The sequence below is a fragment of the Falco cherrug genome, chromosome 10 (assembly GCF_023634085.1).
Source record: "Falco cherrug isolate bFalChe1 chromosome 10, bFalChe1.pri, whole genome shotgun sequence".
Classification (NCBI taxonomy): Eukaryota; Metazoa; Chordata; class Aves; order Falconiformes; family Falconidae; genus Falco; species Falco cherrug.
Genome location: NC_073706.1, coordinates 31014545 through 31037944, shown reverse-complemented (window position 1 = coordinate 31037944; position 23400 = coordinate 31014545). Strand labels below are relative to the sequence as shown.

Below are 23400 nucleotides of genomic sequence, written 5' to 3'. Positions count from 1 at the left end.
TCGATGTACTTGCAGTTCACGTGCAAGTTCCCCACATAAAAACAAACTCCACACACACAGATGGAGGGTTACGCTACAAAAAAACAGACTCATTGAAAAGTTTTCCGGGAGGTAGAAACCAACAGAGTTCCATTCAAGAAAAGTGAGCGTTTCGGGAATCCCTCCAGACTCTGCTGAACAGCTCTCTCTTCAGTAAAAAGGAGTTTCTTAAATCTCATCAACCCAAACCTAACGTTAATTTACGTGGAACGAGGAAAAGAGGGCGAGAAGGACAGAGAGAAACAAGACACAGCAATCTGCAAGGCAGAGGGACAGCTGCCACTCAAACAACGCCAACATTTGATAAATAATACCCCTCAAAAACTGGTACTTCTTTAGCACTCAACAATCATTTTGTCGACAGAAAAATGGGAAGAACCAGAAGCGCCAAGCAGCTAGAAAGCTGTGGTTTCTTTCTCTCATAAAGTCTGCCAGAAGCGGAGGAGGTGTTGGGCTTCAGAAAAGAAACAAAACAGCAAGGTATCTGATAGCTGAACATGTTTCGTTTGGTGGTTTGTTCTAATCAATAGGAACTACTTTTTAATATTTAAGATCATATGAAAACCGAGCAAACCTTCTGTCCTATAGCAAATACATTATTATGATATAGCTTCTATACAGACAGAAAGGATTATACCAATTCTGCAGAACAGAGTCGAGAAACCCACAGACGTAACACTTGCCTCCGTTCCTCTAACAGGAGTTTGCCAGTTAGCAGGCATCCAGCAGAGACATACACAGCAGTTAGGAAAAGCAAGTGGCGTTCATTTCTCAGGAAGTTTCTCCTTCCAGTTTCGAAGACACCTACCTGCTCTCTGGAAATGCAAGGCAACGAGGGTCTCCTAAACATTTTGCAGCTGCCATAGTAGCTGGCCGAAGTCTCGCCTAAGGATACGCAGCTAGACCTCCTCCTGGGTCGGATCACAGGCACTTTTTCCTCCACGCTGGGGAGCCGTGGGTGGTGATGATGCTGGTGGTGCGCTCCTCGGCTCTGAGCCGAGAAGATGCCGTGCTCTCCGCCACAGAGTGCTAGGAGGCAGCCTGCCACCCCAACCGAGCTGGCCAGCAGCGGTCTGAGGGCTGGGGGGAGCGAGTGAAGGGTGGTGAGCGACAGCAGCCACACCAGGCTGGAGAAGACCAAGACGAGGAGGCTCCGGCGCAGCTTCAGGGAGCTCTGCAGCAGGGTCAGCGCTGCCACCGAGCCCAGCACCGCCAGGAGCCTGCCTAGGACCACCTGAGGCTCGCCGAGGGTCTGGGGTTCCTCTTCATGTCCCTCGGCGGGCAGCAGCCACTGCAGCGCCACGAAGTCCCCCGAGTAGCAGCACACGGGAAGCGCCAGCAGCCACCAGCGGGTCGTGCCGCCGCCGTGCTCCCCGCGCCTGCCGGCGGCGAGGTAGCAGGTGAGGAAGAAGAAGGCACAGGCGATGCTGAAGAGGGGGCTGAGGCAGCGGGACAGGCACAGCAAGGCGTGCAGCGGCCGGGGGCTCCGCCAGCTGCTCCCGTCCTGCTGGCCCCCGGCGCTACCCCCGCCGTGAAAGGCCAAGAGCGAGAGGACGGCGGCGGCCAGGGCGCCCAGGCTGAGCAGAGCCCAGGAGGAGGAGGACGAGGCGGCGGTAGGGAACAGCAGCAGGGAGAGGAAGCTCTTCGGGGGGTCCTGCCTCAGGGGGGTCGCGCAGCTCTTCACGTAGCCGTTCCGCAGGCTTTCCGGGCTGCTGCCGCTGCCGCCGGGGAGCGCCAGGGGGGCGGCCGCCCCGCCGCCGTCCGGCTGCGGGCAGTGCTGCGGGGGCTTGCTGGGTCCGTGGGGGCAGGCGGCCGCGGCTTCTCTCTCTTCCCTCATGGTGGTCGGGGACGCGGGAGGGGGCAGTACGGGGGAGAGGCGCGGGTCGCGCTGGCTCCGGCCCGGCCGCGCCTCCCTCATCTCCTCAGGAGAAGGGCGCCGGGCTGAGCCGCCGCCTCCCCTTCGGCGGGCAGCGGCGTCCGCGGCATGGTGGGCGAGGACGGGAAAAGAGAGAAAAGGTAAAAGTCTCGCTCGCCCGCTCGCTTTCCCCAAGCGGATCCCGCGGCGGGGACTCGCTGCCGCCTCCCAGCGCTCGCCGGCAGCAGCGGCCGCTGGCGGAGCGGCCCCGGCGGGGGCGGGAGCGCGGCGGGGAACGGCCCCGGGCCGCCGGCCCGCCTCCCCTCGCGCCTGCCCTCGCGCCGCTGCACACGGCGCGCGCGGAAGCCCCGGCGGCGGCACGCGCCCCGGCAGGGGCCGCGCGCTAACTGCCACGCGCTAACGGCCGCGGGGGCTGGGCGGGCGGGGGAGAGGCGGGAGGCGTGCGCGGGCACGCGCTCCGGCCCCGGCGCGAGCCTCCCGCCCGAGGCGAGCCCAGGGGTGCCGGCGGGGCCGCGGGCCCGGCTCCCCGCAACGGCGGAGGGACCCCGAGGGGCTCTTCCCGGGCGTGCGCGCTCCCGGCGGGGGGGAGCGGACGCCCCCCCAGCTGCCGCTGCCCCGGCCCCTCGCATCTCGCCTTGCCGTGCCGCCCCTGGTCCGGCTCCAGCGCGCACCGAGTGCCGCAGCGGCTTCCCTTTAAGGACCGTCCCTCTTTTTTTTTTTTTTTTTTTTTTTTTTTTTTTAGACACCTGAAAAGTAAGTATGGGCGACAGTCATTTTCTACACTTTTTTTCCGTCTTTGTTAGCTTTTGTTAGCGAAGTTTCCAGCAACCTAAGGGCCAGGTTTCGTTATTTGCACAGCTAATCCCTTCGGAACGGATCAAACTAAATCACTTTGCAGCAAACTGTTGCAAGCGTTCGTCCCGCCGTCGGTGCAGACCGGCCCCCGACGGGGCTCTGCGCGGCGGCTTTGCTGCTTCGTCCCGGCTGTTTGCTTCTGGAAGAGCTGGGGCTTAGCACTTGCGAAACTGCAACTGTGCATCTTTACCTCGTTGCTTAAAATACTTGTTCTCTGCGCCACGTTTCCCCGTCGTGCTACGCTGCCTTACTAAAGCTGCTTTAGAAACCGGGTCTGTCGGTGGCTGCAGTTTTTGCTCGCGCACTGGAAGCGGGGGTTCCGGCCCTGCCGCCGTGCTGGGCCCGCGGCTGCCACAAACCGCCCGGGGGACCGGCGGGAAACGCGGCGTGCGGCGGCAGGGCCGCTTCTGCACGGAAGCAGGCTGGGGTAAGCAGTGATGTGTTGCTCAAAACGAAGCGATGGGTTTGCACGCTGTTGTGCACCACCTCCTGTTAGCGATACGCCCACGCTCCTTCCCCCCCCCCAAAAAAAGAAAAATTCTGTCCTGACTGGGTACAAGACCCGTGTTAAAAAGTCCTCAAAAGAGAAAACACAAAGTTCCTTTGCGGGTTATATTCTTACATTTACTTGCATTCGTATGTTAATGGTCTCGGTTGGGCACGTTCAGTGTGTGTGTAAATGTTTTCAAGGCTGAGACATACCTTGCTGCTACGCACACATCCTTTATTTCTCAATTCCCTTGAATTCAGCTATAAATAAATGCATTACAGAAATAGTTAGATAGCGTCATCTTCATTATAACATCATATCTGAGCATATGTGTCAGTGGACAGTAGAAAGTGCCTAAGGAAGGACATTGTATGATCCCTTAATACCTGAATGCAACCGTCTGTGGCTTCAGCACTCTCAAAATCAGAAGCAGTGCCTTACTTTTAATGATTCTCAGTATATTTTTATTCCACAAATTTGTCCAATCGTTGGGGTTTTTTTTCTAAGTCAATGTAGGCTTTTGGCAAGGGCAGAGTACGACAGGAAGAGGTCCTTGCTCAATGCAACCTGACTGCGTTGTGTGAAACGTGAGTTTGGGTTTTTTAAAGTTTCCTGTCTGGCTTAAGATGATATTCTTGCCATTTTGGTAGAGACAATGAACAGCTGCTCTCTGGTTACCTTCTCCCTTCAACTCATGATTTTGTATCTTGCCTCAGTCTTGTATTTTCCAGGTTGCAGAGTTTTAGTCCATTTGATTTTTTCATGTTACTATTAATGTCTTCTTTTAATTATTTTTTTTCCTGAGCACTGCTATATGGTTTTGGAGATGAGGAGACCAGGAGTTACACACAGTGTTGAAGACATAAAAGCAGTCAATATAATGGTTTTCATGTCATTATCCAGTTTTTTCCTTATAATGGCTGTCATTTATTTTTCTTGCTCTGTTAGGGAAGGGAGAAAGCAGATAAACTGAGCATTGTAGTAAGTTGCTCTGTTGAGCACTGAACAAATATTGAACATTGTTTTCATGGCATTAACTATATAGATCCCAGGATCTATTTTCTGACAGTTAACATTTACGTCCGCTAGATAGTTTTATAGGCAAGGATAGGATTTTTTTTCCCCTGTGTTTACAGTATAGTTCTCTACACTAAATTTCACCTGCCTGTGCACTCAGGATTGGGAGGCTGTGTGCAGATTCCCTCAGCCACCTCTGTTCTACTACTCTCAGTAAATTAGTACCAAGAGCATACTTCACCACCTCACTATTTATTTGTGTTCAGATCATTTATCATTAATTAATTAGCTTTTATTTCTGTGGCATGTCTGTGCAAAAACACCCTGAAGAAATGTATACACAATTCACTCAAATGTAATGGGAGTATAGTTGTTCTCTAGTAGCGCCACTGTTGCCTAACAGTGCACTTCCTAGCATATTCCAGGCCCCTGTCCTGAGAGTTTAGCAATCTAATCATGAACAATTGCAGTAAAAAGAAAACGTGGTTTCAGTAGTTTAGCATCTATCATAAATTAGAAGAACATTAACTAAATTTCTCCTTGCAACAGAATAATTTGTAGAATAAAGAAATACCTTTTCTTTTACTATTAAACAAATGCAGAAAAACATAAAATGTTTCATTTAAATTGGAATGAAGACATTAATTTCAGGGTAATGTAATTTTCTTGACATCTTCCAGTTTCACTAGCAAAAGAAGAGAAGTAGCTCAGTGATTTTGGTTAGTTCTTAAGGTACCATAAGGTTCTATGGCCTCGGCATACAAGGAAATGTCTTCAGTTGCTATTGGATATGCTTATAAATGAAAATTGGGCTATAATATTTCAAATTAATGAGTTATTGTTTTTATTGTCTATTCTTTGTTCCAAATCAGAATAACTAGAAAGAGCAGAGGGTACAACCATGACTCTCTTCGCTCAAGGCCATAATTTTGGCATCTTCTTTGGCCTGTTTCTCCTTTGACCCACACATCCAGAACATGCTAAATCTTACCACATCCACTTGAATATTTCTAAGTTTTAATCATTCCGTTCTGTTTGCACCGCTCAATTTTTATTTTTCTTTTTTTTTGGTCAATGCCCTGGCTGCTTGTGCCCTGTAATCTTAGTATGCACAGGGATCAGCCCTGCTCAAAATCGCTGTGGTTGTCACTTCAAAGTACAACCAAGTTGTGGTCTTCTGTTCTTAAGACACGTCAAATACAAACATTTGATTATTCCTTCCTAATTTAGTCCTGTGATTCTGATCAGTTTCTCACTGTGGGGACAGCTTTTGCATCTGTTTAATAACTTTGGACATAGTTGCCCAGTTCTTCAGAAAAACATTTTGTGCTTTCCCTTGTACCAGCACAGAAGGGTTAATCAAATTCTAGAGAGTCTTCTTTAAAGTTTCTCTTCAACCCTTCCATGCTGTATTCATCAATGTAATAATAATAGGATCTAAATACTATTGTTTGTAATTGTGCCCAGATGGTAATCCTTGCCCTTTTTCCATGGGGAAAGAGATTAAGAATATGGTGCCTAATTTGGAAACTTTCACAGGGTAATATTTCAGGAAATTGAGACATATCAGTGTTTTCTAGATTCTCCTTTTAGTGTATCTCTGTGACAAAATTGTCTCAGATACAGTTGACAGCTTCTCAGGGACTGAACCTTATCTCGGCCAATATGCATCTGTTCTATTTGAGATTCATTTTTAATAACGGCCTTAGATGTAATCAAGTTCTTTAAACAAAGTGTCCTTTGAAATTGGAAACAAAAGAAATTTAAACCAGCTATGTGGTTTAAATAACTTGGCTTTCTAATCATAAGCTGGGATCATTTGCGTAGAAATTCTTGTGTATGACTGAAGAATGGGTAAATTGATGCCTTGTTCAGGGAACAATATCCTACTACCTGAAGCTGGGGTAGTGCAGAGGGCATATTTAAAAAAAAAAAAAAAAAAAAAAGGTGGGAACAGGGGACATGTGTTGGAACTCTGAGTTAATAAGTTACTGCATATGCTGCTTTTCTTTCATTCATATCCCTGAGGAAGTTGATGTCTGAATACCATGGGTTTAATTATTTTTTCTTTGAATATTACAGTTTTAGAAGTTAATTTTTCAATTCATATAAAGACAGTTAAGATGATGCAGGCAGTAACTGTGTCAACTTTGTTATCTGTTTTACATCAGATGCTTGAATGAATAAAGAAATTGCATTGTTACAGCCCTAATCAGTTAGCAAAAAAGAAACAACAAACAAAATAAGTATTAGACTTCCAGAAAACCTATACAAGTCTGGTTCACTTGGGGAAATCAAAAGTCTTGACCAAACTTGAACGAAGGTTTGGAGAAACCCCAGCATTACGTATCATCTTTCTGAGTTCGTGTTCTAGCAAACACTGTGGCTGCTCTGTTTGGTCAACTGTAGAAACGTGCTGCAGCGAGGAACTAGAGCAGTTTGGGTGTTTTTGTATTTATCTGTGTCCTTTGAAAGCAGGCTGTGATATCAACGGCTAAGATGTTCGTATGTGCTCAGCACTGAAGGCCTAGAAGAGATCTGCAGTGGTTCACAGGCAACCTGGCGTAATGGAAACAAGTGGCTGAAGGGTACTGAGATGCAGTTACTAAGGGAATTAAAACCAAAAAACAACAGGTAAAAGAGGCTTCTTGCGCAAGTGTATTTACTATGCATGATGTCAGTATACTTGCAGTAAGATGGTGTTAATGTATTTGTCCTGTCTAAGGGTGGGAAAGAGATTCCAGCTGTATTCCACATGAAGCAGAGCACTCACTTTCAAAGGTAAGTTACATTTTGATCTTCATCATGTGGCAGCAAAGACCAAGTTACTACAGATTACATCTTTTAGTTTAATTTGTCAAAAACAGGCACATGGCAAAGAAAACTGGAAAGGAGTAGCAGAGAAAGTGGTTCCTTCTGTGACAAGACATCTTGAGTAGATATAGCACCTTTCTGCTTAAAAGGTGTGTGTGGTAGTGCTACAAGGATGGAGCCACTATGATATGCCATTGTTAGATGAGATTTCCCATTTCTGGCGAAGGAAAACTTCGGTCCAATGATCCAAGCTGTAGCTTGGCAGCAACAAACTTTAAGGAAGAATCAGTGAGTAACAGAAATACCGCATTGGCCTAATTTAACACTTCAGAAACTAGGACACAAATCTTGGTCTGGTCTCTCATTTTTTTTCTGGTGCCCGTATTTTTGTTTTTATGAAGAGAAGCGGCAGTATGCTGGCTTCTGGTGCTGTATGCAGATGCTTCTGCTGCTGTATTGTAAATCTACGCAGTCACCCTCCTCATCTGAACAAACCTGGGACTCTTCTGAAATGGACCAACACATGCATCTCCAGATAAGCATGTAATGATGTGCAATTCTACAGCTGGAATGTATTTTGGTCATACCTTACGTCTCACTTTAAAGGTGAAATTGTCAATAGACAATGATTTTTAATGTTTTACAAGCAGAATCTCTTGATGCTGATGTGATTTCAATATTCAGGCCACGTATGTATTCCTTCAAATAACATTAATAGTCTAACACTTCATATTAGCTTTATAGAAAGTTTTAAAGGAATTGCATAACTTTGTAAAACATCTTTTTTATGCAATATATAATGTATACATTTTAAAAAAAGAGTATTTGAGAAGTCATTCAGAAATAGGCATTTAAATAAAGGAGGAGGTCTTTAGCTGGTTCTTTGCCCAAGCTACCATGAATTTGGATGCTTATTTCTTAATAAAACTAATGGGATATCAAGTTTAAAAAACAGCTGCCGAAATTCTGGCTTTAAGATATTAGAGAACTGGGTAATTATATAAGGTACTGATTTTTTTACATGAGCTTATTTGGGGAATAGCAAGATAGTTTAATTTTTTTATAATAAAAATGCAGGAATTTGTCAAAAGTGAAATTTTTGCCAGGTTTCATTTTTTCAAAGCTAATATTCAAGTACAATTTGTCATTCTATGGTATAAGCAAAACTGAAGAGTAATAATAAAACAGAAAATAGGTGATGCTACATATGTAGCATCTCTCTGTAAGAAGTTTATGTTATGCTGAATCATGTTCTATTACAAAATCTACAACTTCAATTAAATTGCATTAAACTTAAAAATACATACTAATATTTCAATGGCAATTCGGTCCTTAACTTGCTAATAGATGTTTCTGTCTTGAATTGAAATAGAAGCATTTTATGCACTCTGCTCGTTAATAATACTAAAGATTCAGTCTAACTAGGGAGCTGGTTTGTTTTTTCACAGAGGTCTGACTTACCACATGAGCATCAGATGCATAAATATATTCTGAAAAAGATCAAAAATCAGTCCAAGTCAGGTCATTTATTGGGAGGGAGAGAGGAGAAAAGAGTAAGCTGAATCGCTCAGTCAGCTTCTCTCATTTCCACATCTTTCCAATACCCGTTTTATTGACCCTAAATCATTAAGACAGGTCCTTGTTAATTAACATTCATTTAAATTCTGTTAAATTGCTAAAATTGCATTATATTGGCAGCAGACGTAAAACAACCTAGTAGAGAAATTGTGCTGAGTTATACCTCTTCAGGGTCTGGCCTGTGTTTCAGCACGTGCTTGAGTATAACCTCAACTGTTTTGTCTGGCTGTATTATTTCATTCAGTTATGTGTATGAAATCCTTATAGGCCTTAATGTATTCAGAAATGCATCATACTCAATGCTTTCTTACAGTAAATACTGTAAAAGCTTGGACCTAGAAAGAACTAGTACTAACATATTCACTATTTCTTTTGTTCTTAATCAAATAAAACTGAAGCTTTGACTCAAAGTATCAGGCTGCAGATGCCTGAATAATAGTGCTTTGACAGAAAATATGTGGAAATATATGCAATACCTTACCTCTTGAATAAAAACTAAGATTATTGTCTGCAATATTAAGCATTCAAAGGTTATCATAAAGTATTATATACCATTATCTTGATTTCTGACATTGTTGGAGATCAATTTGGGTTTACCATTCAAAGTAATGATGGTCTAATAAGACATCTGGGTAAGCAAATGTCCAGAAGACGACATGTAAATGTAACTCTCCCGCACCCCCTGCCCCAAAAAGGAGGAGAAATGTATCAGAATTCTGTAATTGTGACTTAGTAACTATTTCTTCTGGAAATGCAACATGAGATTAATAAGAAATAGCAAAATTATGCAATTAAGCTAATTAGCTCATTAGTGTGGAAGTATTCTGTCATTCTAAGCACAGAAGGAATTCATCTGAATAAAAAAGCAGACAGCAATAAATTGTGGTAGGAGACAGAAATCGTCTCATTTTAAAATGATAAATTTACATGTTTCATGTCTGTCCTCTAAACCTAAGCACAGCACCAGTATTTCTTAGGCTAATTTTATTTCTATTAATTGTTAAGATCAAGTTTTTCATCATCCTTCTGTAACCTCAGCCTTCTATATTGCCGAGGAAGTCATGTAGCAAAAGTGTTCCAGTTTCAAACAACTTGCCTCAGAAATCTTTTCTATTTAAATCTATTTTTGTAGCTCCAAGTTACTTTTCTTCCCCTTACAATGCAATAAGCCCGTTTAGCATTCCTAATCAATACTGCATGCAGCTGCAGTAATTGATGAGCCTGCTCTTTTAGCATCTTAGCTGAAGCCCCCCTTCTCTCTCACTGCTGGCAGGTTATTGAAAGCAGCACCCACTGCATGCCTGTAGCTTAAGAAAACTCAGAGCCGTATCAGAAACTGCACACCAGCTAAAGGCGTGAAATGGTTTTGCAGCTCTGATGGGTTTGCTACTTTTCCTTCCTCTGTATGGCACAATGATGTATCCTGATTCTTTACAGGCATTGAGGCATTGTATTTAGCTGTCAATGGCAAACAGGTAAAGCAGACAGCAGTTTTACAAGATCAAGTAACAGGTAAGTGGCTTGATCATTTAACTCAGCTATTTTTGTGCTCAAAACTAGTGCTTATTACCTGTAGGCATGATGTTGCACCAAGAGGAAGAACAGTTGCATGTGAAAATGTATTTAAATGTTTCCAAGATGTTCCTTTTTGTTATGACTAAGAATAAATAGGTTCTTTTACAAAATATTGCTCATCTCTGTGGGGCTTACCCAAGCAGCAAAGACCAGTCCATCACAAAAAACCTCTCTTCCCCTATTGTTAACGTGTCTGAATTGGCTATGTAACCAAAAATGAGGGTATGCTATGGAAATCTTACAAATTCTGAATCTAGTTAATATACAAGTGTTTAAACTTCACTTGATTAAATTTTATGTGCTTATCTGTAGCTCAAATGCGTCCAGCGTTCTGGGGTACAAAGTAATCCTGTAGGAACAATCGGCCCTGTGCACTTTTTGATTCTTTCTTGTAACAGAAGAATAATAATTGACCTGCAATAACGAAAGCAATACATTTAGAAGGGTTCTTTTATTGCTTTGGAATTTTTCCTGCTTGAATTAACAGTTTGAAAGGATCTTGGAAGAGTGAACTGGACACAGCAATAGGTTTTACTGGAGCTAATTAATCAAACCCAGAAGTTTACATTATGATACCTTTGCACTTATGCTCAATTAGTAATAACTAGGTAGTAACAACTGATGCATAATATAACAAACTCAAACACTGTATCAGTGCAGAGCTACGTTTAAGTTTATATCATGAACTGATTTCTTATTTATCATGTACTTGCAATATCATGTATACCATTCCATAATGATTCCTGTTGTGTAAGACTTTATCGAAGCATGGAATAAAATCTTTAGGGTTTTTAGAGACCTGAAAATCTGTCTAGTTCAACCTTGGTGGAATTTTAATTACATTTGGAAAAAATGTTACATCAGTTGGAAGTTACATGAAACACACGCATCTCATTTTATTACAGTTGTTAGCGTAACACGGACCATGAACTGAGTTACAGAGGTTTTTACTTATTTAGCATTCAGGTTTTTTTCAAGATTAATAGATATTGCATAATGGATTTCACTGCTTCAGTATTCACAAGTGCTGATCTACAACAAACTACAGTGCTATGTTTACTTGATTACTCTTATTGCTATACTCAAATGTCTTCTTTACTAGAATTAGAATGTTTATTAGATGTGAATATTATGCTAATATATTGCAAGGGAAAAAAGCATAGCAAACAAGCAGTACAATTAGTAAATTAAGTGAACATGTACCTGTATTACCCTTTATTATTGTTTGCTTACTTGCTGATTTGTAAAATTTGCTGAGTTAGAATCTGTTTCTCTGTGACTGCTACTAATTATAAAGACTCTAATATTCATAATAGTTACTGCTTAGTACAAATGTGTGCTTGATAATGTTTGAAAGTTTGTGATGCCTGGCCACATCAGTTTTTAGTACTTAATTATTGTAAGGCTTATTGCAATGTAGTAGTTTCCTAAATGTAAGTCTCCTAGATGCATGCAACCTTTGGGATTTAAAACACTACACACTGCTTTCATTATCTGATATATAGGAATTACAAAAAAAAAATCTATGTACCAGGGGGTTAGCCAAATACCAAAGAAGCTGAGTGACGTACTTTAACTGTACTTGCTTACATCACATATTCAAATTGCTGCTGTTAATTCTGAGGCACTTCTATATTAAGATAAAACATCAGATGCCAGGTAGTTTTGGTAAAGGTTGGATTTAAACAATATTTTATATTCTTCAGTTTTGCCCTTGATTACTTACTGTGAAGTTACTTACACAGCCCTGTTTAAAATATTAGATACTTGGCATTTTTGCTTTTTTTAATGCTTAAATGAGGACTCTATCTGTTATACACAAACTTAATTTTGCTTTCATTTATTAACATGTCCCCTTGTCATGATTTGATGCATTTTTCATGCAAGTTCTGAGAGGGGTTGAAGGAAGAAGGAAAACGGCATTCCACTTTTAAGGAAACATTTAGTTAAACTTTCAATGCCTTCTGATACTTAGGGAAAAAAAGATACTCGTTTTCCAGACTCAATTTATATACTGTGTAGTTTAGGAATTGTTAAAATGTACACAGAGCAGTTACCTATCCTATCTAGTTACATCCCCAGCCAGGTCTCCTACACAAATAGGTCTGTACCAAATCTAACGGTGCAAGTAACATATTTCTGAATAGAAAAACGTTGAATTGCTGTAAAATATATTAGTCTGGCATGTAAATTAAAATGACTAAGGAACATTCAGGTTTTGAGTTGAGAGGCCTGATTCTGTACACTGCCCAGCAAAATAAAAGAACCTTAGATAGGCAGGAATGCTGCCTTAGTATGTATTTTTTATACTGAGGCTTTAGGCAATTATGATCTATAAACAGGATCATGCTTCTGAGAGGTCTAGCTAAAAGCCTTTGTTTTTATAGCAGATACAGAAATATATTGGCTTGGGACATAAATGAAATGAGTATATAATGGTTTATTATGCTATACGTAAGGTAACAAGATTCCAGTTGCCAGAGCAAGTACATTTGTTTTCTGTTTGTGTTAATCTGAAACACATATAAACTATTTTTATAAATGAACATGACCTTTTATAAGATGTTTGTGAAGTCAGGCCATGCTTTCCCAGCTACTCAGAAAGTCAGTCTTAAATGGCAAAATGTCTTACAGAAATTTAACTTACATGAACCTTAACCAATAGAATCAGGTACTTTCCATGTAATTCCGTGTTAATTACTTAATCACTGAACATAGTTCACAAGTGCAAATGTAACTTTTTTAGATGTAGAATATAAACAATGTGTTCCAAGAGTCAAAAGCCATTTCTTCTGATAAGAAATCTGTCATCTCCCCCGCCTTTCCCCCCTACCCCTTTCCCCCCTCTTTTTTTCCATATAGATAGGCTATGGGGCTCTCTAAGGGCTAGCTTTCTTTAAAAGCTTCCTGGATGATTAATAGTACACTTATACTTTGTTTGCATATAGGCAAGGATTCAGTGTTCTTTTTATCAGCTGATCTGTGTTTGAGTTCACACTGAGAGCTTATCTGTCAGATAATCTCATTGATAGCAGCAGGAGCATGCACAAGTGTCAACCAGCTGCATAATGGCAGTGTGACAATAAGCGCAATACTCTCTTACTCAGTTGCTCTGAAACATCTACTGATTCAAAATGGTCCTTCATTTCATGTAGTACCCGTGGTGTGTGGAAAGCTGACTCCCAGCTTTGAAACTTTTTCCATTTTTTTTACAGCTAAGAGAGTTTTAGCTACTGCTGGTATTTTTTTTCTACTCTGTTTAGGTTCTGCACTGGGGTTTTGAGAGGTGCGTTGATCTTGGCAATTGTTTTTTAATCTCAGATAACCATTTCCTTTGCTCTGATAGCCTGTGTTCCTGGGAAGCTTTGCTTTTTGTCCACTGAGGTCATTAACACCGGCTTCAGGAGTATTTGTTAATTAGGTTTGTGGGTTCTTCAGGACCAAGTAGCATTAAAATAGCTTATTATCCTGTTAACACAACTGAAGAATTACTTGTGAACACCCTGTTTCAGTCAGGATGGGAAAGAGCTGTACTCTAGACAAAGATGAAACCCCATACTTGGGACATTCTAATTCCTGAGCAAGGCCTTAGCAGTGGGTCAGCTCCATGACCAGTGCGGCAATTGAAGAAGCTTGTCAGACCTACAGCTTCATGCTACCGGTCTTCCAGAGAGCTCTAACACAGCGTATTGCCATATTATCACATTCTTAAGGAAATGATCTCCCTGTGGTCTAGACCTTCACCTCCTCTCCGTGCTTCCTAAGTATGTTCCAAGGCTACTTTTCTGAGAACTCCTGGGTTACTTGTGCTCCATAAAAGACTGGGCTTCTCAGCCTCGCTTCAGTTCCACATTTGGAACTACCTTGTGTGCTTCTCAAACTGCATCCACAAGATTTTTCACCATCTGGTGACCTTTATCAGATTACTGCCCAAAGATTTTTGCCAGAAGTTTGACACTCCAATTATTGAGGGTCATATGTCATGTAGAACAATCCTGCAAGCCTCACTTGACGCAGCAGGGACGGCAGTCTGTGCTTTCACCTCCTTATTTCTTAGGCAATTTTCTTGGCTTCTGTGTTTCCAGGGAGAATAAAACAATTATAAAGAAAAAGGTTCTTTAACATCCATTCTAAAGGAGCGATATGGACCACAAAGGGGTGTAAACTGGAACACTGTACCGTAAGCAAGCAGAAGTAGTAGGAAATAGCTTACTTTTCTACTGGTTGTTTAGTGAAGTTTTGACCTTTTTTTGAATTATGGACTTTTTGTCGTTGAGTCTGAGCAATATTATTCTTGGAATGTTCTTCTGATTACCCATTCTTCCAGGTCTTTGTAACAGATGCTTGCTTGCTTAGCTAGAAGTTGTCCTTGGGTGACTTGAGATCAGAAGGACGCATGCTGTCCTCCCCAGAAGTATAGTGTATCAGCTAGCAATCTGCCGGGTTCTTGAATGAGCCGGAAAACAGATTAGGTCTCTTCAGGCATTCATATCACAAGCAGGAAGTCCATGACAAAGTTCTGGAGACTTCTACAAGAATGTGGTTAACCAAGAACTATTCTTCCCATGGACACCAATAGGAAATGCCATGCTTTTTACTCAAGTGTCTTCCAGTCCCTTTTGTAATCACTTGTTAGAGACAGATGCATTGTCAACCACGCATATGTTTTTTAATCTTCAGAGTTATTTTGAAAGATAAAATAGGACAGCGATGATCATTCTGATTGCTAAGGATGAACATAAGGCAGATCGGACATGATTTCAACTTTTCTGTTCAACTTCTCCGTTCAACTTCATTATTGAAATCCTTTTTCTTTCTTTTAAATGCCTGTAAATGCTTTTGGGGTTTTTTTTTTCCCTTCAGAGAAATACCCTAATTAATAGAAGAACAAATAAAAGGCAAATTGAATTGGCAAAGTAGACTCAATTTGCCATGTGATACACAGAAAAGCTAATTTTCCTTTCCCTGGCCTCATCGTCTGGAATTCTGCTCTATTTCCTGGATGGCGCTGGGCTCCTCTGTCAGCTCAATCTATCTGACAGCTGTTTCAGCACTGTGCTTCCAGGCTGGTGGCTTCTTGTTTTTTGTTGATACTATAGTATCTTGAAGGGTTTGTTAATATTTTTTCCTCCTTTATGTATTAGTTTTCAAGTAGGATATGAATGTTATAGTTGTTTCCTCTGTTTCTGAACAATTTTTGAGTGGCCAGAAGTGGTACTTGAGCTTTGAAGTGTTTGTGAATGTTCATCACAGGTCCGTCATAACTTACACTAATCTTGGAAAGAGGCATGCATTGAGAAAGAAAAAGATGGAAGAAGAACAACACATGCAAAGCTAGAGATATGTATATTAAAACTGTTACCAACTATTTAAAGAAAAGACCTTAAAATGGTGATCATGTGTATGTGTGTAAGTGCAACTTAAGAAATGGCATTTCCTGAGCTGAGAAACGTTCTATGAAATTCACATTCACTTCACTTGGTAATGAGTTCATCCGTGGCTAGAAACCAGAGAAAGTTGGTCAATTTGATACCAAAGCTCAAAAGTCTATTAAAGGAGAGGTAAACCACTCCTAAGCAATGAAGTATTGCTGTCATTGCACTTGTATGCTACAGTTGCACAACACCGTATGATTAAAACCTTTTGCAAAAATACGAATGTGCATAATACATTTGTCATTCTGTCAAGTCCTGTAGTGTTTTTTAAATTTCTTTTCTTCTTTGTGGCTAATCAGATTTGAGCCAAAACCCAGAAGACCATTCACAAATATGTTGCTGCAGGCAACGTTAATCTAGATGAATTCTTTAAATTCACAAAGCAAACGCTATGATATGAAAATTCGAGTTATACATACATACCAAACAGTTTTCAATAAAAGCAGAAATAAACTGTATATACATTCTTGATTTGATTTAAATGTGGCAGTACTGACTTCCATGGTCAACATGTCATCTAAGTAAAACTGTGGCTATACTGAAGTCAGTGAAAAAAATTATAATGATATAAAGATTGTAACTCAGTGAATTTTAAAACTGAGGTTGAATATATTCTGAAGAAATGATTGATGAGTTTAATTTGCATTAGAAATATATATTGATACCACTTCAGTAGAAAGCTACATTATGAAAGGGCAAGCCATATATCTGGGTGAAAACTGGTAATTATTGATAAGGAAGCAGTATCAGAGCATACTTCAAATTACATTGTGTAAGTGGGTTTTGGATAAGATCCTAAACAAATTTACTTAATGTTTAGCTTTAGTGGTGAGAAGACTATTTTTGTCTGAAACTAATTAAATAATGTGTTTTCAGTATTGTGTAAAGGCAATAGTGAGAATACAGAATCTGATAAAAGGAGCATTCTGTTTGAGAGTAACTTATTTGTAACTTTCACCTATGTGATTTTGCACAATATTAAGAAGAAATACAAATCCATTCATATTCGCTGCTCACTGTGAAACAAGGAGGTACCCAGGGCTTTCTGCTAATTGTCTTAACGCATTTCAGAGTTGCATTACAAAAAATTGATAGCCTCCATCACTGGACACTTTTCAAAATCCTAAGGTACATATTCAATTTCCAACCTGGAAAATAATCTTTTTGGGTTTATTAATTATTTTAACACTGTTGAAAGGGTCTACACAAATGCAAAGATAGTCTTCTGATTTCATGCTCTGTGGTTTGGGGTTTTTTATTTCCCTCTTCAAGTATGAAATCTTCCATTTGGTAATACCTTTTGTCTGAAGAATAATTTCTATTCATTTAATGATGTGATAAACACAGCTTAAAACTTTTTTGGTGCCACAAAATCTGTTGTGAACGAGGCATCTGTAGTCACAAATTTATTTGATATATACTTCTTGAAATCCAAAACAGATGTGCAGATGTGTTGAGTATATAGTGTTATGCTAATAACTACTGCAGAGAATTTTAGATACTCACTAGCTAGTTTCAAGACAGGGTTGTATCGATGTGGTCTGGAATTAATTTGGAGCCCTTCAGGCCCATCACTGAATCCTTCCATGGACCAGGCTTAAAAGCCAAGAGTTGTGCCAAATACTCTGCATTTAGAATTATCCTTACATCAATGGAATTTGTTCATAATTTAAGCACGTATGATGCACTGTCTGAGCTCAGTGATCTGTCAGAACGATTGCAGACAATGGACGTTACGCTGCCAGAAGCTCTCTCATTTGTCTGGACAGGCTTAGATTTCTGCTTGCATTGTTGTTAGTTTAAGAATATGTGCAATAAAGATGGCAGTGCCAAATAAAATTTGTACTATGGAAACAGGGATATGCATGACAGCAAGGCTGTTAAAATCCATGTAGCAAAACAAGGAACTTGGCAAACAGTAAAAAATCCTGGCTGATGATAGCAAGAGTTTTAAGACTAAAGCTTACTCAAACATCTGTATTTTTCTGCATATTAATTCTATATTGTAGTCGTTCCTAATCAAAAACTGAATCCATGCTAAGAACGGGCTGAGTCACTTTTTGAAAAGTGTGGTCCACAAATACCAGGATTGTTGCTTAAATAGTAACTGACTATTACAGTAAGTTTAACTCTCCCATAGAACCTGAAAATGCCTGTAAGAAGTGTCGCAGGAATCCTTAATGTCTTGCCAGGAATAGTAAGTCATTCCTAGGGTCTTTTCTCTCTCTCTCTTTTTTTTTTTTTTTTTCTTTTATTTTTTTTAAGGTAGTTTAATAGCCTCTGGCAAACTTATTTCTGTATGTGAATGTATTTCCATTTTCAAGCAGAAACTTTTGGCAGTAATAGATGTGCCATAAACATTGTGAATGTTTTATTGTGTGATCTACATATAAGTACTTATTGTAAAATATTTATGAAATATAAATGCATAAATAAGAAGGTAATACTTTGTCTAGCCATTAATTTAATATGACAATAATGTCCATCATAAGGAAATGGAATCCATTAGTGGTCACGTGAATTACAAAGGCTTTATTTCTGTATCACTCTGTTATTTCCAATCTGAAAGAACTATATTTAATCTTTTCATAGGTAGAAATTTTGAAAAATTTCATCACTAATATAACTGATACAGTGTTTGTTCATGAACTTGTGCATCAGTCATAGATGTCTGTCTCAAAATGTTATATATCCCCTCTTGAATGTTTGATGACACTTTGGTTTTGATTCAGGTATGCTCAGTCAAAAATAATTCCAACAATATGAATCAACAGTAGCAAATAATATATATTTGAAAGTTTTTATGCAGCTCTCTGCTCACTGAAATTATCTTTTGTCCTCAGCAACTTAAAACAATAACTGCCATTCTTTTTCATTGAAATAAAAAGCTTAACAAAATTTCATAACACTCCAATAATGTATTTCATAATAATCCCATAAATTATGATAACAGTTCTTCAGTTAACTTTTGGTGACTCAGACAATACTATATAAACTGTTTAAATCACAACTTCTAGGCTAGCAAGCAATTTACAGCTCAAAATATATTCTTATTATACAGAAATCCATCCTCACTCAGAAAGAAGAAATAGATGTCATGCCCAAGAAATACCTAGCAATAATACCCATGTGAATTTCTCTCTAAATACATTTTAGTTTTTATTTGTAAATTCTTGTTTGAATAAAACTATTTCTGTGACCAGGATATGCTACAACAGCTCTTGTTTGTCCCAGGACCGGACATAAAGAGCTAGACTTTTTTCTGGAGTTCTCTTTCCACAAGGATTATTTCAGCCGCTTTCAGCACTGCCTGGTCTTTCCCAGCCAGCTTTGATGATCAGACACAGTTAGTTGCCCTGAAGGCCTGTCCTGAAAAGGATAAATTATGTCAGTTCACAAAAGCTATGGATTTTAAAAAATTAGGAATAGATTTGAAAAATTTGTGTAGTTAACATTTTTCATGACAAAATATTCCAGTATTTTATATTAGTCAGTCGTTTAAAAAAATGTTAATTTGTGGCAACACAAATACAAGACTGTCATAGAGAAAGAAATGTCTGCACCTCTACTGAAATTTGCAAAAGAGTAAGAAAGGAATTTGGTGTCGTTTATAGAGACAAGTTACATTTTCCCTATTTACAGTACTAAATACAAAACTATTTTTTTTTCTTTGTGAGCATTTTTGAGTTAATCTTCAAATTATTATAAAGACATGGACCTACTTTTAGAGCAGCTGTCAAATTTTTGCCCTCAGCCTTGACCTGATGAAAACATCATCAAATACGACCAATGTCGTACAAGAATGTTTACAATTAAGTAGTCTTTTTACCTTATAAAATATCTGTTTATGAAGTAAATTTATTACCTGCATTAAATCAAATACAGACTGTTCACACTGTCGAGAGAGTAAGATGGTTCTCAAAAAACTTAAGTCAAAACGTTCAGTACTGGAAGTATTATGACAATATACAATTTAATCTTAAGATTGATGAAACCAACCTTTGTACATGAAGCTGAAATGTTTGTATGTTTGTCAATGTGGGATAAGGGTGTTGGGGCCATTATTTAAACCCAGTTTTATTTTAGAGATTAAGATCCAGGTTTGTGGCATTAAAATCAAAAGACAGAAATTAATGACTTGAGAAGTGTAAGAGACTCTTAATGTGATTATCAACATGGTGACTTCAGACTAAATTAGATGTAAATGTAGTCCAACCACATACAGCATATCAAAATGAAGTTCATTCTCTTGATGATCGTTTTTAAGACAGTCTTGTACTCTGTTCAAGAAGAAGGTACCTACCCCCTCTCATGTTGGCCTAGATGACTGATCATCAAATTGACATTCACCACAATACAAAAAAGGGAGCAAACTGTACAAATTAAGTTCTTCCTGCGTCAGGATTTTGCTGTGCTTGTTTTCTCACATGTGATTTAAATAGGGATAGCATTGCTATAAAACCTTTGAGAGTTACTTGCCTAATGCAGCTCGCTCTGCGTTGCCACATGTTCTTGCCTATGCCACCTATTCCAGGAGCAGCCTGACTTTTCCTTGGCGGCTGAGCTTTACTTCATCCTTCCTCTTAATGCAGATTGACGGTGAGTGGTATTCCAAAAGGGGGCTTGGCGGAATGTGGCCTTTTCAGCAGACGAGGAGGCATAATGGCTTTGCCTTTTAGTTCCTGTATATTAATCTCCGCAGAGCAATGCCTGTCACCTCTCAGATGTCAGATGCTGCTTGTAACTATGCTGGAAACATGACACAGAACAAAATGGTATACATTTCTCTTGAGACTGTATATGTGTGGTTTAGGTTAGCTATTTTTTCACTGCTGCACTTTGTTTAAACATTGTATCAGCACTATTGCGAGGTGGCTTGAAAAGTTGTTTTGTCCATGAATTTGTCCAGTTGCTCTCTAAATACAAGAGGCCACAGTGTGTTCAGGTGCAAAGGTTTTCACAGCACAGGTATGACACGTCCCAGGAATTACCGCCTTGTCTTTGCTTGAACCTGCTGCTTTTAATGACACCAGCGCTGGAGGGAAGAGAGAAGCATCGTACCTATTCAGCATCTCTGTGCCAGTTGTGATTTGACGAGTGTACATCACCTTTCCTCCCTTATCTGTTACCTAGCCTGAAGACTTCTAGTCTTTACTGTGATTCTTTATATGAAACTATTCCATAATTTGAATTATTCTTTCTGCCTTTCCCAGTGTCTTCAGTACTGCCGCATTGTTTTAAGGTGGGAAATGAGAGTCATAGCGGGTATTCAAATCTGAACGGTGTCAGGGGCAGTATGGTTTTACACAGTGACACAGTAATGCTTTACATTTTGTTCTCCCTCCTATAATTTCTAACATTTAATTGGGTCCTTCCTGAGCTTTGGACATCTTTTTGTAAAGCTACCGATTGTGTCTTCATTTCTCTGAAGTGATCCTGATTATCAGGTTGCCAATTGTGCTTCTAAAACTGAGAAAACACTATTTTTCCCAACAGAGATGTTTTAGAAATAATTATTTAAATATGAGGATAGTTTTAGTTGTACTTTTCAGTCCTGTAGTCTCTTAGACAGTGATTTCTTGTACTATGTTGATTGCCGCTTGTCATTCACTTTGTTTCTCCACAATTAAATTTGTATTTCTCCAATCCTTTTCCTATGAATTCAAAGCTTCTGTAGAACTATGCAAGCACATCTTAATACTGGTGTTAGGACTGTTACCAAAGAAAACATTTGATGCATTTTCCTATAGATTTTAGTATTATAAAATGAATACTTATGCCACGGATAATTGGGATAGTTTTGTAGATATTTATTAATGGGTCAGATACAGCGGTAGCAAAATGAACGTGCAGTTGGCCCCCGCATTGCCTCATCAATGTGTCTTAGGGCCTGGAGAAAACATCAGTTTAACCAGCTTCATCTCTCACTATTGTTTTTTCTGCTGTGTCTATCAGCTGCGTCTGTGTTACCGTAGCCTTTTGTCATGTGGATTTTTATCTCCCATGAAGCTGTCTAAAACTGTCAGATCATTTCGTGCAGGCCACTGTACCACCATTAAATACAGCAAGGGTGACGTTTTCTGAAGTGCAGAGGTCAACATAATGCTTACGTATCACTTAAATTTTACTGAAACTCTCGTTTAAGGCCTTCATTCAAATTTTCTAACAACTTTGAATAACTGACAAACCACTAATTTCAGGAACTGCCATATTTGGGTGAAATATATAAAAAATGCATCCTTTCTGCTTTGATGCCTTTATTATCCGAAGAGGAGGTCTTTAATTTTGCCTTGCTCATTCCTTTATCTCATTTTGTATTTAAATATTGTACTCTCAGTTCAAATACATCAGCGGGAAATAGGTTGGGTGCTTTTTCACACCAGTGCACTGAGGTGTAATCAGAAAGAGATTACAAACCCACTGGCTGTAGCCCTGCCTATGGAGGGCTCATACTGAAGCCTAAAGGGCAAGCAGGAGCATTCAGAAGGAAGTGAATGACTTCCTTCCGCCGTAAGCACTTCCCCTTTCTAGAGATTATTTCTGCGTCTGACATCCTCTTGTGCTGCTGCCTTGGGAATATGGTAACAGTTGTGCCGCCTGAAGCAGCGGAGCACAGCTGGAGTGCCATTCCATGCCACCCTTCCGGCGGTCACGTGACCCGAAGCCATTTGCTTTGGAATAAATTTTTAATAGCTGGACATCTGGTTAGTTTGGTTTTTAATATATTTTTCTATCAGTTTAATAAAAGAAAAAAATATTACTCGGGAAAAGAGTTATTTAATAAACCTCTACAATAGTTCATATAGCTTCCAGAAGTTCTTAATTTATACAGCTTTTACCACTTTTCTGTGGGAAGTTTTACAAATCCTGTCTTTTTATCACTAAAAGCGTGGTTCCCAGCGTTATTGTTGTACACATACGGAACAACAGAGAGTCTTGGCATAGGCTAGCGTTCTATCAAAACTGAGGCGCTTTTGCCAAAAGAGAGGAAGTATCTGTCTATTGTTCTGTTGCTGTAGGTGGAGTAAACGGACCTTTGGGGAGTCCCTTATTGCTGTGGGAAGTTATTACAGAATGGCATTCTAGCAGAGACTATGGGAATATTTACAGAAAGTTCAGCGAGAGACTTCAAAGCTGTTCAGCTCACTTAATAAAATGTTTATATGTCCTGTTTCGGGGCACACCAAACAATGTTGAAGAAAGGAAGTTATTTCAGATCAAATGAATTTTTGTTAATCAGAAAGCTTAAAAATAACAAAACAAGTTAAATAATTTACATCAGTCTGTTTAGATTTTTTGTTTCCTAGACAACACTGTGGCCCTGTCCAGGGGAAAAGAGAAAATGCTCCAGTGGTAAAAGAAACGTGTCATTGGTCCTGCAGTAACACAAGCTGCTAGAACACTAGTTCGACTTTAAGGACTGTGACCTCAGCAGCTGGATACTTGTTTTTTTTTTAAAAAGAAAACATATGAATACAGTATTGATTCTCTTTTTTCTTCATGGTTGAGTCACACAATCCTATAGAGGAGTTATCATAGTAATATTTAACTCATTTTTCATTTACAACTATATAAAAATATTTCATATAGTCCAAAATAAGAGCTCCAGTAAGCAACTAATCTTTGTTAAGCACTTGTAGTTTTTTATCTTTGAGAGCAAAAAGACCCATTTAGAAATTTAATCACATCTTAGCTCTAATTAAGAAAGACATAGTAATATT

The 23400-nt window shown here is 39.7% G+C and overlaps 1 protein-coding gene and 1 long non-coding RNA gene across 4 annotated transcripts in view; one reads left to right on the top strand and one right to left on the bottom strand.

The window, feature by feature from the left end:
• Window positions 1-2099, bottom strand: part of PDE3B (phosphodiesterase 3B) — an 87188-nt gene extending 85089 nt beyond the window's left edge. Inside the window, exon 1 of the mRNA XM_014282831.3 lies at window positions 848-2099. Within this exon, the coding sequence (XP_014138306.2) occupies window positions 848-1957 (1110 nt within the window). The 5' untranslated portion in view covers window positions 1958-2099. The remainder of the gene's footprint in view (window positions 1-847) is intronic.
• A 289-nt stretch (window positions 2100-2388) lies between these two features.
• On the top strand, window positions 2389-22480 carry LOC106631410 (uncharacterized). 3 transcript variants are annotated; one of them, XR_003561525.2, is made up of 3 exons: window positions 2389-6911; window positions 7003-7058; window positions 10107-22480. It is a non-coding gene; the product is annotated as an uncharacterized LOC106631410 (long non-coding RNA). The 3 variants fall into 3 exon arrangements; XR_008734186.1 differs by having other exon boundaries at window positions 2389-7058; XR_008734187.1 differs by having other exon boundaries at window positions 2389-7058; window positions 7145-22480.
• Window positions 22481-23400: the final 920 nt, after the last annotated feature.